The 14,637-nt window shown below is 46.1% G+C and overlaps 1 protein-coding gene across 1 annotated transcript in view; it reads left to right on the forward strand.

Annotated features, from left to right (window-relative positions):
* Positions 1–312: 312 nt before the first annotated feature.
* ago4 (argonaute RISC component 4) overlaps positions 313–14,637 on the forward strand; it is a gene marked incomplete at both ends in the record, with an annotated part of 27,352 nt that continues 13,027 nt past the window's right edge. The window contains 6 exon segments of the mRNA XM_080515883.1: positions 313–331; positions 9,253–9,424; positions 9,953–10,073; positions 11,124–11,305; positions 13,562–13,698; positions 14,058–14,192. Coding sequence (XP_080372009.1) covers positions 313–331; positions 9,253–9,424; positions 9,953–10,073; positions 11,124–11,305; positions 13,562–13,698; positions 14,058–14,192 — 766 coding nt within the window.

A 14,637-nucleotide genomic window follows, 5' to 3' on the forward strand; every position in this document is an offset into this window, starting at 1 on the left:
TCTTTTCTTTTTTTTTTAATGTCAGAACGAATGTCAAGTCTGCAAAGGAACCATGAGTTTGATCCAGAACTTCACGCGTGCGCAGTGCGCGCCCGTCCGATGGCGCATGCGCAGTGTTAAAACCCTGCGAGCCAGGAGCAGCCGCGGCAGCTCGGCTCAGGTCAGTCAGTCCAGCGGAGCAGTCGTCCCCGCATCTATCTATAATTCTCTTTTCTTAAATTAGCCCCTTTAAGCTTCGCGATACCGCCCCCAATTTCAGCGTCGGTACGGAGCCGCCAGGCCGGGACAGAGACGGAGAGAGAGGCCTCGGCCATGGAAGCGCTCGGACCCGGTGAGTGGCTTTTTTTTTTTTTTTTTTTTCCCTTCTCTTTTTTAAAGAGCGCGGCTCGCCGCGGAGGGAGCCCCGTGCGCGAGGCGCCTCTGCGCAGACGCGCCGCTTCACTGGGGGCCGAGGCTTGCGGCGAGGCCTCGACACACCGCGGGGGGGAAAAAACAAACAAACCGAGGCCCAGGCCCCGGGTGCGCGGCTTCGTACCCGCGCGGCTTTGTTCGCAAGTGGTTTTTATTTATTATTTTTTTATTTTACCCTCCGTGTGCGGAGGCTTCGTGTGTTTTTATCCGTGTTTTCGAGCTCGGCTCGTCGTTGTCGCGGCTGGCTGGCATTGTGTGTGTGTGTGTGTGAGAGAGAGTGTGTGTGTGTGTGCGCGCGTGTGTTAGTGTAGGGGGGGATTTAACTGGGACCTTCCTTCCTCCTTCCTTCCGCGTCGTGGTGTGTTTACGTTCACGTTTGTGTCTGGCCCGCACACCGACAACCTTGCGAGCGAAACCGCGCACGTTTAACCGTCGAACTCTCCCCCCCCCCCCGCCCCCCTCCCCCCTTACACCCCCATACCCCCCCACTCTCACTCCCACCCCCCCGCTGGGCGCTGAGACTGGATGTTGTTGTTTGACCATCTTAAATTTGCACCATCGCCATCAGGAACAGCGCGTCTCCTCGAGCTCCCCCTCCTCCTTACCCCCCCCCCCCCCCCCCCCGCGTCCTGCAGAATGACAGCGATGGGTGAAAACACACTGGATGTGCCACTGAAATGCATGTTGCAGGTTTTTTTTGTGTGTGTGTGTGTTTTAAAGCGCATACGTGCGTGTCTTCGGGTTTTAATCTCTCCCTGGGCAGCAGCGATGAGAGAGAGAGAGAGAGAGAGAGAGGGATGATGGATGGATGGCGCCTTTATCGATCACATCTGCAGGCCGGAGCTCATAATATTCATCTCCTATATGATAACAAAGGCACGCAGGGCTGCAGCCGTCTGGGGGTTCGTGCACGCGGAGGAGAGAGAGGCCGTCACACGCCCAAGCGGCACAATGCATTTCTGACGCCACAACCCGCAGCAGCCTCTCTTGGGGCTTTTTTCCTTTTTTTTTTTTTTACCCCCCATACCTTTTTATGCGTTTTGATGAATGCATGAGATGCGTCCTGCACGACCACGTATGCACCTTGGAGAAGCCTTAATATTCATGTCAGAAGCATATAATAGCCCCCCCCCCCTTCCACCCATCCACCCCCCCCCCCCCCCCCCCCACCTCCAACAATAATCATCCACAGGTGTGAGGGTGAAAGACTTCAAGGTGTATTGTTGTTCACTCCTGTTCCAGCCAGTAGTCGTGGACAGAAAGCAGATGTTTGTGCACGTTCCCCCCCCCCCCCATCAGCCGGTGGGTTTGTTGACACTGTGCAGTGACGTTATGATAAGAAGCGAAAAGACAAAAGAAGTGCATTCGAATAAAATGCAAAACGGCGGAAAAGCCCGGCCGGGAACAGCGTGTGAACTCCCCATTTCTACTCCTAAATAGCCGTTTGGCATAAATAGCAGTTTGACCCATATTTGGTAACTTCCTGGTTTCTTTCAGCTTCGCTGAGTTCATGAGAGAAAACCTGAAAGAAGCTTGTTTTTTTTTTGATATTTGAAATGTGTGTAAGTGACAAGACACTTCCCGTTATGCTTTCTATTGGCTCACACACTGAAGAGCAACTTTTACCAATAAAATGTAATCGTTGCATTTAAATGGTCGAATCTATGCTTTTTTAGGGCAGTTTTAGACTTTTCACTCTGACTTCTTTGTAAATCAACGCCGCATAATGATAAAGTTTAAGGTATTTATCATGTGTTTTGTTTTTTTAGCTGGATTGGGCAACAACTCGATTGTTTAATCACAGGTTTCCGGGGCCACTTTTCCTCAAAGGGTGCTTGTTAATTCACTTAAAGGGTAAATATGCAGCATTGGCATTTCTGTCTGGAAAACCTTGGATTCATTGGAACGAACCAGCAACACACACACACACACACAAAAGGGAGTTACAAGAGAATAAGTGTGAAGTTTTAGGTTGGAAAGAAGCTCTCGGATGTTTCGCTTGACTCATCGGCTCTCTGAGGAAACGAGGGTCACGGGCCTGTTGTTCTTTGTGATTCAGAGCCGAGCGAGTGGCTCGGAGGTTACTGCCGATGCAGACGTTGTCACAGGAAGTGTGTGTGTGTGTGTGTGTGTGTGTGCGGTGATGGGCGGACGGTGGTGTGAAAAGGCAGCAGCAGCAGCGGCTGATCAACTTGTAAATGTCGGGTCGGGGGGGACGAATATGCAGAGCGGGACAGGAAGTCTGGAGCCGGGAGGAGCATGAATGAAAAACACCTATTAGCCTTTGTAAAGGAGGAATGCTGATGAATGAGTGAATGAATGGACTGGTTGCTCCTGAGGAGAGGTAAACTCTGCACCGCTGACGGATGTTTGGATGTTTTCCTACCAGATTGACTGGATTCAAGTTGGAGAATCGTCACGTCAGAGGGTTTATTTTTTTATTTAAACAACCCATAATGTCGCCGGTTTCCTCAGTGAGTGAATAAGAAGACCGGCCCCTCCGTTACACCTGTTTCTCATCAAAATACAGACAATTTTAAATAAAAAGACCGTAGATTTCCAAGTAATGCAGACCCTTTTATGCATTAATACATTATTGGCTGCAGTTATTATGCTTTTGAAAGCATTTGTTTTAGAATGTAATGTAATGACATATTTGGTTATTGCTCAAATATCTTTTCCTCACTATTGTCAAGAAACATTATTGGTTTTATGATGTTGAAAATTGCATAAATGTTTACATTATTGGCTTTATTACAATGGAAATCATCAAACTGTCCCATTATTGACTTTTTTTTTACACTGAAAATGGCAAAAGTTCTAACATTATTGGCCTTATTACACTGAAAATCACTCAAATTATTGTTTGTTGCAAAGATTCGGCTTTTTCTGCTTGTGAGGCACAAGTGCAAATCTCTTATTTCTCAGTTTTCTGGTCGCTCTTCAATTTCCCAGAGATCCTTATTGATGTGTTGCATGTTTCTCATTGGTCCAGGTAGGAAGCACCTCAGAGCAATTGAATCGGGTCGAACGTCCCGGAGGTCGTTTCAGCCTGGACGAGGCTCCGTCGTCTCATTGTCGTGTAGAAAAGCGCTGACGTCGTCATCTTTGATCACTGGGTGGGAGCAGAAAGGGTTAAACACGTCGTTTCCATCACAAATGGCATATTTGCAGGACGGCCGTTTCCAGTGAGGTTGATTTAAAGATGATATTCCTCGACGCTTTCGGCCATTCAGGAGGAGCGTTGATTGAATTCTGCACAGACGATAGTCGGCTAACGACCAATCGGCCTTCGTCCGTGAATTAATCTTGTTCTTCGGACCGATTCTGACCCACTTTGTCTCGCTTGTCTCCCGTTGTGACGTTGAGCCTGTCGCTGCAGACTGAGTGAATCTCAAATGTGTGCATTAACTCCCACAATGCAACATGTTCCAGGACAAGTTCTTTCACTGTAATTTCCACCAGAACGTTTGATTAAAATTGGCTTTTGGAGTCATTTCCTGTTGGTTTTTACGAAGATCCTGACGTCCTCACGTTGAGCTTCTCGACGCCGCCGCTCATATCGGCGGCGACACTCGACACGTGTTCTCCTAGTATCGTGAGGCATTGACGCGAAGCTCCGCGGCGGCGAGGGGAGCAGCCCGGGAGGGTTAAACCTCTGGCATCTGCGCCTTTTGTCTCCGTACGTCTCCGGCCCAGGTGACTGTCAGGTGTGGGCGTCTCGGTGTGACTCATCGGCGGGCCGAGCCGCCGTGGCCGTTGCCACGGACACGCCGTGAGGAGATGAATTCACTTCCTTCCCATGTGTGATCAGAAGCTCTTTTAAGACGTGATCCTGACCGGTTCCGCCTCTCAGGACTGTAATAAAACACAAGGTGGCTGAAGAACGCACGAGTAAAAAAGAGACTTTGATGTTTGTTTGATTTGAGTTAACTGAACGAGTCTAAAGGGAATTTTATTTAAATGATATTTTCTCAAAACGTCACCCTCGTCAGGGTGAAGTGGGCCCTTTAGCCGTGTTTTCTTACAGACTGGGTGAGATCCGTGTTTTTAAAAGTTTCTCCAAACCCCCCCCACAACCACCACAATGCAGCGCAAGTTTTCACTTTTTGCTTAAAAGTTGTGTCAATACTGACGAACGGCGTTGGACCTGTGGGATCAGTAGCTCCGGTGCTGCCATTTAATCATTTTCACGGATTAGTTTTGCATCAATTGTTTCAATGGAGCATTTTAGGAAGTCAGTTCGTCTTTAGATGATTTTTAAAAAAGTCGTCCTTGAGAACGTTCTGCATTCCGGGTGAGTTTGTTTTTGTGAAAAGCTGCTGACAAACATACGTGCATACAAGCCAATAGATAAATTCACGCAGACAAAAACATCACCCGACTTTCATTGGCGAATCCGGAAAATGTTGTAAAAGACAAAAAAAAAAAAAATTCATATTTTAACGACATAATTTTATGGTTTTTGTTATTTATTTCATGACAGCGCCTCAAATTCGAACACAACTTTCCTCACTTCTGATCCCAAGTCGTACTTTTTGGAAGTTATTAAGACTTTCATGTCGCCTTTGTGTTTCTCGGCGGTTTCCTTTCATCTCCGGCTGACGGGATTCCGCCTCCATAAGAACTCCGTCCGTCAAAGAGGCCCGGAGGACGTCTCGTCTGCGGCCGGCGGCCTGTCGTGCGTCTGCAAATTAATTCCTACTGAACCGCCGGGGCTGCGGGTGTTTCTCGGCGCGGTAGCATGGTAGCGTGGTAGCGTGGTAGCGCGGCAGCTGACGGGCTAAATATAACCACGCCTCTGTTTTTGGTGGAAGGGGACGACGTGTCGCTGGTCCACGCGTCGGGAACCGCCGGGCCGCACGTGGACCAGCGAACGGTCGGAAAACTTGATATTAATGCGTCTTAAAAAGGTCCTGAGCGCCGGCAGACGATCGCGGACCTGCCAGTCACGCGCCTATAAATAAAACGTGGGCTTGCAGACGTGCAGAAAGGCTCAGTTCAGATCTGCAGAAGCTCTTGATGCATTAACATCAATTAATCTTGTCCAAAATGGCGATTAAAATGATTTTATTATCAGTTTTTCAATTAGGTTTTGCTTTATGTGCCTCGTTATATGATATTACGTTAACATTTCACTTTATAGGCGCCTCAGCTCTGTAATAACCAATAATGTAATAATGGCCAATAGTGTGACCGAATGGTAAAAAGACTTTTTAGCAGAATGAGGAGAGTTAAACTCTTCATGGTAAATGATTCTCAGACACTTTTTACACTCCATTGACTGCCTGGATTTTCTGCTCAAACGTTTGAGCCTTTTTATCAACCAGTAACGTAATAATTTTGGTAATTTTAACAAGAATAACTTGCCCATATTGGCGTAAATGCCTATATTTAAAAAACAAACTGCAAAAAAAGGGTTTTGTTTCCACTCAGGGCAGCCGTATTCATGAGTTATAACAATCTCAGCTGCAGTTATTACATTATTAAGTGATTCCTTTAAAGTCTCGTCCTTCATGTTGGGAATTATGTAATAAATTATTACAATAATTTAACAATAATCGTGGCGCTTTATGAAAGTAAAGAACAATAAGGATGACAAATAACGACAGGTTTCCTACCTGTTGGTCACGGCTGGAGATTAATGCAGAAATAAACGGTAATAAACTTTTACTGCAGCGTAATGTTTGCTTAATATACGCACCGCCTCTTAACCCGACATTCCACGACGTAATATTGTTCGTGTCGCTTTTCAGTTCTGAATTGATGCTTGTTTTTTTTGTTGTGTGACAAACCCACATTAGTATTTGCTTTACCAGTTTGGAAATTACTAGAATTATTGCATTTATTACATTGGAAATGACAAATTATTGCATTGAAAATGACAAAAAATGTTCATTTTCGGCTTTATGACATTGGGAATATGATTATGATTATGAAAATGATTATTGTCATTGGAAGGCGTTGTTGTATTGCTGGTTACCAGGTGCAACAGTTTTTATTTTTGTGTGTGAGTATTTATTACCTGTTGATCAAACGGAGACGGCGTCTCAATGTAAATCTAACAAACCAATAACTCATCGGAGGCTTTTCAGTTCAAGTCGCGACGGGCGTCGTCTTGTCCTGATCATTTTGATGAAGTGAGGAGGAGGAGGAGGAGGAGGAGGAGGAGGTGGTGAACGAGGGGGCGGGGAGGGCATGTCGGGGAGGGTCCCCGATTGTCCCGGCTCTCGCGCTTCACTTGCTAACTGGAGCGTGTGGAAGGCCGGAGTTCAGGAGGGACCCCCCACCCCCACCACCCTGACCCCCCCACCCCCACCCCCCCCTGAGCTGTCGGTTAACAAAAGCATTAAGCGGCCAGCCTTGTATTGTTTCACCTTCCACCATCGTACACGTACACATCACCCCCCCCTCGTGTTTTTGATGCTTTTCTAGATAAACTCAAATATTGTATTTTTGCAGGAAGTGAGGTTTTGATGAGGATTGATGATAACGAATCAGGATGGATGATGTGAGCTGCATCTCTAGTGGCACCTGAGTGAAGTAGAACTACATATGCATTGCACACACACACACACACACACACACACTATGATAATGTGTGTGTGTAACGGTAATCCGGACCCTGTGCGTGTCACCCCTCCATATGGCCCTGCTGTCTGGGTGGGGGGGTGGGTGGGGGGGTCTCGCCCTTTGTCTGGGCGTCTGGGTGGAGTCGAGGGCGGACGGGGAGATAATTGGAGGTCATTGTGTCTCCGGCCCCCTCGTTGACCCATGTGGGTCGGGGGGCGCCGGAGTTGCGGGTCACTTCCAAGTGTTTAGCGTTTAGCGTTCAAGCGGGCGGCGGCGGAGGAGCTCGGCGTCACGCCGCGAGAGTTTGTCCTCCGATTGAGGCGTTTTATTGGGGGGGGGGGTAGACGAACACGACGCCACCGGCTATAGTGAAACGTACAGGAAGGTCTTTAACCCTCGGATGCCCAACCTACCAGTTCCTACACTCGTCCACAAGTGACCCCAATTCAAATCAATGCGTTTTTGCCAATACTGGCTTGTTTTTCTTCAAAATCTTTAAAACAGAGAGTTCTAATATTTTCATATTCCAGGTATTCCTCATAAAACATGTTTGTGACATGAGACTTTTTGCATTTTTATTTATTTTTTCATTAATTTGAAGAAATCACAGTTTTTGTATCACGACCCCCCACTCTTCCACAAGCAGTTCCTCTGGAATCTTCTATGAAACTTTAATTCTTAACAACTCTGACAGTCTGATGTCGTCTTATACAAACTGCTTGGGATCATTTTTGACCCCCACGTGTGGAAGAGTGGGGGGTCGTGATACAAAAAACTGCGATTTCTTAAAATTAATGAAAAAATAAATAAAAATGCAGATGGCCTCATGTCACAAACATGTTTTATGAGGAATACCTGGAATATGAATATATCACAGCTTTTCATTTTAAAGAAGGTCATTTTTGACCCCACGTGTGCATCTAAGGGTTAAATAGAAACTCTGGCTTTATTTCCATTTTCTCTGATTGTCGGTTCCGACTGAACATCTTACAAACGCGTGAAAACGTCTACGCGGTGTTTTCACGTAAAAAAAAAATGTGTCCTCCTGCTCGACGGAGCCGCTGGAACTCCACGTTTTTGTAACTGAATGGTAAATACATAAATTATTACAATAATCGAACAATAATCGTGGCACTTTATGAAAGTAAAGAACAATAAGGATGACAAATAACGACAGGTTTCCTACCTGTTGGCCACGACTGGAGATTAATGCAGAAATGAACGGTAATAAACTTTTTAAGAACAATAAGGATAACAAATAATATCTATAATCTATTATAATCTATAGTGAAATGTACAGAAAGGCCTTTTCACACCTTGTGGATATAAATAGAGATAGAAACTCTGGCTTTGTTTACATTTTCTCCGATTGTCGGTTCCGACTGAACATTTTACAAACGCAGTGTTTTCACGTAAAAAAATGCAAAAATCGTGTCGTCCTGCTCGACGGAGCCGCTGGAAGTCCACGGTTTGTGAAAACAACCACGTTGCTCATTAACTACATGGTGGCGCTGCTCCGTTATGGAAAAAAAATACCATTATCGAGATTATTTTGGGCAATATTGAAATTATTTACACGATTTTGTCCTTGAATTTGGAACAGCACTTATTGAACATGTTTAAATATATAAAAATATCACGTAATGTAGTCGTAAAAAAATAAACTGTTGTACTGCTAAACTCAAGAAATACAAGAAATAAATAAGTTAAGTCCAGCGTGACGGCTTTGTTCACTGTAATGTCTAATATTTCCCTACAAAACTGTTATTTCTCTGCTCGGTAATTCCTGAGATGGTATACGACATTTAAAAAAATGTAAAGGTAGAACAGATGCTTTCTTTCTCCCTGATTATGTAAAATAAGATGAAAATTATCTACAAAATTTTGCCATAAAAAGTTGACGTCTTGCTTGATTTGAAGTCGTAAATCAAAAAAGGCGTCTTGTGCTTTTTAGAAAAAGAAAAAACTGAACTGGTGAACTGGATTAATGTTGATTTTCTGTCTCCAGGTTGAGTTTCTGTCCTTTTTTTCTTCTTTTCAAGTCCTTGACAGTAGCAACGATATGCATACATGCTGTATTCATGCATATATAGGAGAATAATGTTGGTTTATTCAGCTGTTTGTCTCCTGCTGCACAAACAAGCAGCTGTCAAGTGGTGACGACGCGTCACAAGGTGCATAAAGAGAAGCTTCGCCGTGCAGCGAACCCGTCCGGATCAGTGTTGATGTCCAGTAAAATCAAACTAAAATCCTCCCTCTCCTCCGCAGGCCCGCCCGCCCCTCCCTCTCTGTTTCAGCCTCCGCGGCGTCCCGGCCTCGGCACGGTGGGGAAACCCATCCGGCTCCTTGCCAACCACTTCCAGGTGCAGATTCCCAAGATCGATGTCTACCACTACGACATCGACATCAAGCCTGAGAAACGGCCTCGGAGGGTCAACAGGTAAACACGGGAGCTTTTCTGTTTTTACGGTTTTGATCCGGAAACACGCCGAGTGAACTGTTTGTTCTCCCGTCGTTCTGTACGGGAAGAGCGTTAAACCACGCCGGCCAAACACACAAGGCAGTTTTTCGAAAGAAGCACGTGCGATAAATAGAAAATATATAGTCGATACAGATGTTTTAGGATCATAAAGTCACGTTATTTATGCTGATTTAACCTGTAAAACGCCTCCATCGCCGGTTTCCACTCAGCTTTTTATTGGATTTAAGCTCCTTTGCAGCAGAGACTCGTCCTGCGGGGGTTTTATTGCCCTGGATGTCGTCTCGTAAGGTTCACTTTTTAAAAATAAAAAGTATTTTCTGGCTACGACGACTTCTCCTCCACCAAAGCTCGCAGGATTAAATGTTTCATCGCCGCTTCAATATTTTAATTTCTTTCTCAGCCGTGTTGTTTTGTGCTGTGGTGAGTGTGGACGCCATGTTGACCTGTGTGTGTGTGTGTGTGTGTGTGTGTGTGTGTGTCCTGCAGGGAGGTGGTGGACACCATGGTGCGGCACTTCAAGATGCAGATCTTCGGTGACCGGCAGCCTGGATACGACGGGAAGAGGAACATGTACACGGCTCATCCACTGCCCATCGGGAGAGACCGGGTCAGTACCGGACCGGAGCCGGTTCATCACCACCTGTTATTTGTTGACACTTTGAAGTCCCAGTGAAATGTAAAACACTACTTTGTAAAAAACGATAGTTGGGGTTCTACTTGTAAGGTTCCTCCGACTCTGCCCCTCCACTGTTGTCGCATAACAAAGTTATTTGAATTTTTAATCTCCAGCCGAGGAAGTCGGGGGGAATCCTTCTCCTTCGTGGGCGGAGCCTATGTGTGACATCATGAGTTGTGCAGATCTCGATCTGTTGTGTTCATATTGGCTTGTTTCCTCTTAAATATCCAAGTTTTTACAGTGTTTTGAAGTTATAGTCGGTGTTTTATGAGCCTTGATGAAAGATTGAGCCTGGAAGAGACCAGAGAGGAGGAAAGGAGGAGAGCGGCGGGAGCCGCCAGCGGCTAGCTGGAGCCGCTAGCTCGGGCGGCTAGTAGACGATCAAGTAACACCTGGACTCATCTTCGGTGATTCAGAAAAGCTCTTGGACGTGTTGGATCCAGGAAGCCGGTCGTTCTGACAAAAGTCAGGAGCCTCAAAGCCTCAAAGGTGAAAAGTGGCGGCTGCTGAGGCGAGGAGACGAGGACGAATGGAGGACGAAGTGTCTTCTGCTTCCTCAAACATGTTCCAGACGGGGTCACCGATGGCAGAACCACCTTCTGTGTCTTCTTCATCAATCACTGGGTTTGAAATGACCATGATGATGAAATCTGGTTCAATTCAGCCTCTTCGTGGTCAAAACTCTGATCCTCCATAATGGAAACACAACTTGGGCGTGTGCACAACTCGTGATGTCACTCTGTTATTGTCAGAAGCTCCGCCCAGCAGAGGAAATAGCAACGTTTATCAGCTATTTTCTCGCAGATTGTCGTGTTTTAACATTTTACCTTCAGCCAGTTAGCAGGAAAACGTTCTAGAAGAGACACCAGAGAGTTCTGGAGGTGGAACCTTCATTTCACTGGGACTTTAAAGGAGTATAAAAACTAAAACTGTGTGAAACTCAGTGGACGTCCCCCCTGACGTCCTCCTGTCCGTCCCCAGGTGGACCTGGAGGTGACGCTGCCCGGCGAGGGGAAGGACCAGACCTTCAAGGTGTCCCTGCAGTGGGTGTCGGTGGTCAGTCTGCAGATGCTGCTGGAGGCGCTGTCGGGTCACCTGAACGAAGTCCCCGAGGACTCCGTCCAGGCGCTGGACGTCATCACCCGCCACCTGCCGTCCATGAGGTCAGTCTGGGGACGGGGGGGGGGGTTCTCCCCAAATACGTTGTTTTACTCCTATTTAAGTACTATTTGCATTAAGCTACTTTTGAGCGGTATTGTAGTATTGTAGTACTGTAGTACTCGCCCTTCAGCTCATTTACAATAATGAATATTTTAACTTTGTTCTTGGTCCGAAATAAATGTACGACCATACTACTACCTACTGCCATACTACTACCTACTGCCACACCCTACTGCCATACTACTACCTACTGCCATACTACTACCTACTGCCACACCCTACTGCCATACTACTACCTACTGCCATACCCTACTGCCATACTACTACCTACTGCCATACTACTACCTACTGCCACACCCTACTGCCATACTACTACCTACTGCCATACCCTACTGCCATACTACTACCTACTGCCATACTACTACCTACTGCCATACTACTACCTACTGCCACTCCCTACTGCCATACTACTACCTGCTGCCACACCCTACTGCCATACTACTACCTACTGCCACTCCCTACTGCCATACTACTACCTACTGCCATACTACTACCTGCTGCCACACCCTACTGCCATACTACTACCTACTGCCATACTACTACCTACTGCCACTCCCTACTGCCATACTACTACCTACTGCCATACTACTACCTACTGCCACACCCTACTGCCATACTACTACCTACTGCCATACTACTACCTACTGCCACACCCTACTGCCATACTACTACCTACTGCCATACCCTACTGCCATACTACTACCTACTGCCATACTACTACCTACTGCCACACCCTACTGCCATACTACTACCTACTGCCATACCCTACTGCCATACTACTACCTACTGCCATACTACTACCTACTGCCATACTACTACCTACTGCCACTCCCTACTGCCATACTACTACCTACTGCCATACTACTACCTGCTGCCACACCCTACTGCCATACTACTACCTACTGCCACTCCCTACTGCCATACTACTACCTGCTGCCACACCCTACTGCCATACTACTACCTACTGCCATACTACTACCTACTGCCACTCCCTACTGCCATACTACTACCTACTGCCATACCCTACTGCCATACTAATACCTACTGCCATACTACTACCTACTGCCATACTACTACCTGCTGCCACACCCTACTTCCATACTACTACCTACTGCCATACTACTACCTGCTGCCACACCCTACGACTATACTACTACCTACTGCCATACCCTACTGCCATACTAGTACCTACTGCCATACTAGTACCTGCTGCCACACCCTACTGCCATACTACTACCTGCTGCCACACCCTACTGCCATACTACTACCTACTGCCATACTACTACCTACTGCCACACCCCACTGCCATACTACTACCTACTACCATACTACTACCTGCTGCCACACCCCACTGCCATACTACTACCTACTACCATACTACTACCTGCTGCCACACCCTACTGCCATACTACTACCTACTGCCATACTACTACCTGCTGCCACACCCCACTGCCATACTACTACCTACTACCATACTACTACCTGCTGCCACACCCTACTGCCATACTACTACCTACTGCCACAACCCACTGCCATACTACTACCTACTGCCATACTACTACCTACTGCCACACCCCACTGCCATACTACTACCTACTGCCACACCCCACTGCCATACTACTACCTACTGCCATACTACTACCTGCTGCCACACCCCACTGCCATACTACTACCTACTGCCATACTACTACCTACTGCCATACTACTGCCTACTGCCACACCCTACTGCCATACTACTACCTACTGCCATACTACTACCCACTGCCATACTACTACCTACTGCCATACTACTACCTGCTGCCACACCTTCTTTATTGTATTACTCACTTTATTATCATAACATGGTAAATGTGTCATGTATTTTATTTTGTCGGTCAATGCCAACTCTTCTTCCTGTTCAGTCAACTTTTTGTTCTGAACCATAAAAAGTAACGAACCTTCAGGATTAGAGAGTCAAAATAATCAAAAACACGTCGTTTAATCCTTTGAAGTGTTTTTTTATGTGTTGAAGTCGAGTGAATTCTTAATATTACGTCCTGAATGTTGACGGAAGTGAAAAATTCAAGATGGCGGACGGCGAAGACGGCGCCGCCATCCAACCGGAGTGTGTTAATGCGTTTGTTCATGAAAGTGAGATTATCTAAACAAACGTCGTTGTGTGTGTGTGTGTGTGTGTGTGTGTGTGTGTGTGTGTGCAGGTACACTCCCGTGGGCCGCTCCTTCTTCTCCCCCCCAGAGGGGTACTACCATCCTCTGGGGGGGGGCCGGGAGGTGTGGTTCGGCTTCCATCAGTCCGTCCGTCCCGCCATGTGGAACATGATGCTCAACATCGACGGTGAGGAGACGACGGAGAGAAGCTTCCTGTTGCTGCACTGCGTCCTGAATAATAATCTGTAGAATTATATCAAGTCTTTCTTCAAATCTCTTTTTAATTCCTGGGATTTGATCAAACAAGACATAACTTGTGTCTCAAATGAGATTTACTCTGTAAATAAAGAGAATATAGAGTTTATCTTTATGAAACGTTACGTTAATTTGCTTGTCTTGAATTGAAGTTTGATACATTTTAGGTTTTTTTTAATGCTTTTTGTAGCTTTTTGGTGTCGATTTTAAACCAACATTAGGTGTTTAAGGATACAGTTCTAAAAATTAAAGTACATGTTTATCCCCCCTCACCCCCCCCCCCCCCCACAGTGTCCGCCACGGCGTTCTACCGCGCTCAGCCTGTCATCGAGTTCATGTGTGAAGTCCTCGACATCCAGAACATCAACGAACAGACCAAACCGCTGACCGACTCACAGCGCGTGAAATTCACCAAGGAAATACGAGGTACACACACACACACACACACACACACACACACACACACACACACACACACACACACACACACCTTCAATCCGTCCCCCGTTGACGATAATCTGAACCAAAGCATCAATAGTGAGAAATGTGGTTTTATTTTTTTCTTTCCATTTGAGTCTTGATGAGAAAAAACGTAATTTTTTTTTCTTTACCAACTTAAATTCAAACCAAAGTGATATCCCGTCATGTTATACAAGAATATATTCATACATTGATTATCCGTTTCAGTCCATTTCCTCCAGTTGTTTTGTGGAGTTTGAGATTTTCAATGAAGAGGATTTTTTTTTCTTTCGCCGCTGAACTTTTGTTGGTTTTTCTTTACACCAATTTCTCCTGATTGCTTTTTTTTTTTTTTTTTTTTTTTTTACTTGTGACGAGATATCTGCTGCCAGATACCAGAGTTTATTTCCAA

Source organism: Blennius ocellaris, assembly GCF_963422515.1.
Source record: "Blennius ocellaris genome assembly, chromosome: 20".
In the NCBI taxonomy this organism is placed as follows: domain Eukaryota; kingdom Metazoa; phylum Chordata; class Actinopteri; order Blenniiformes; family Blenniidae; genus Blennius; species Blennius ocellaris.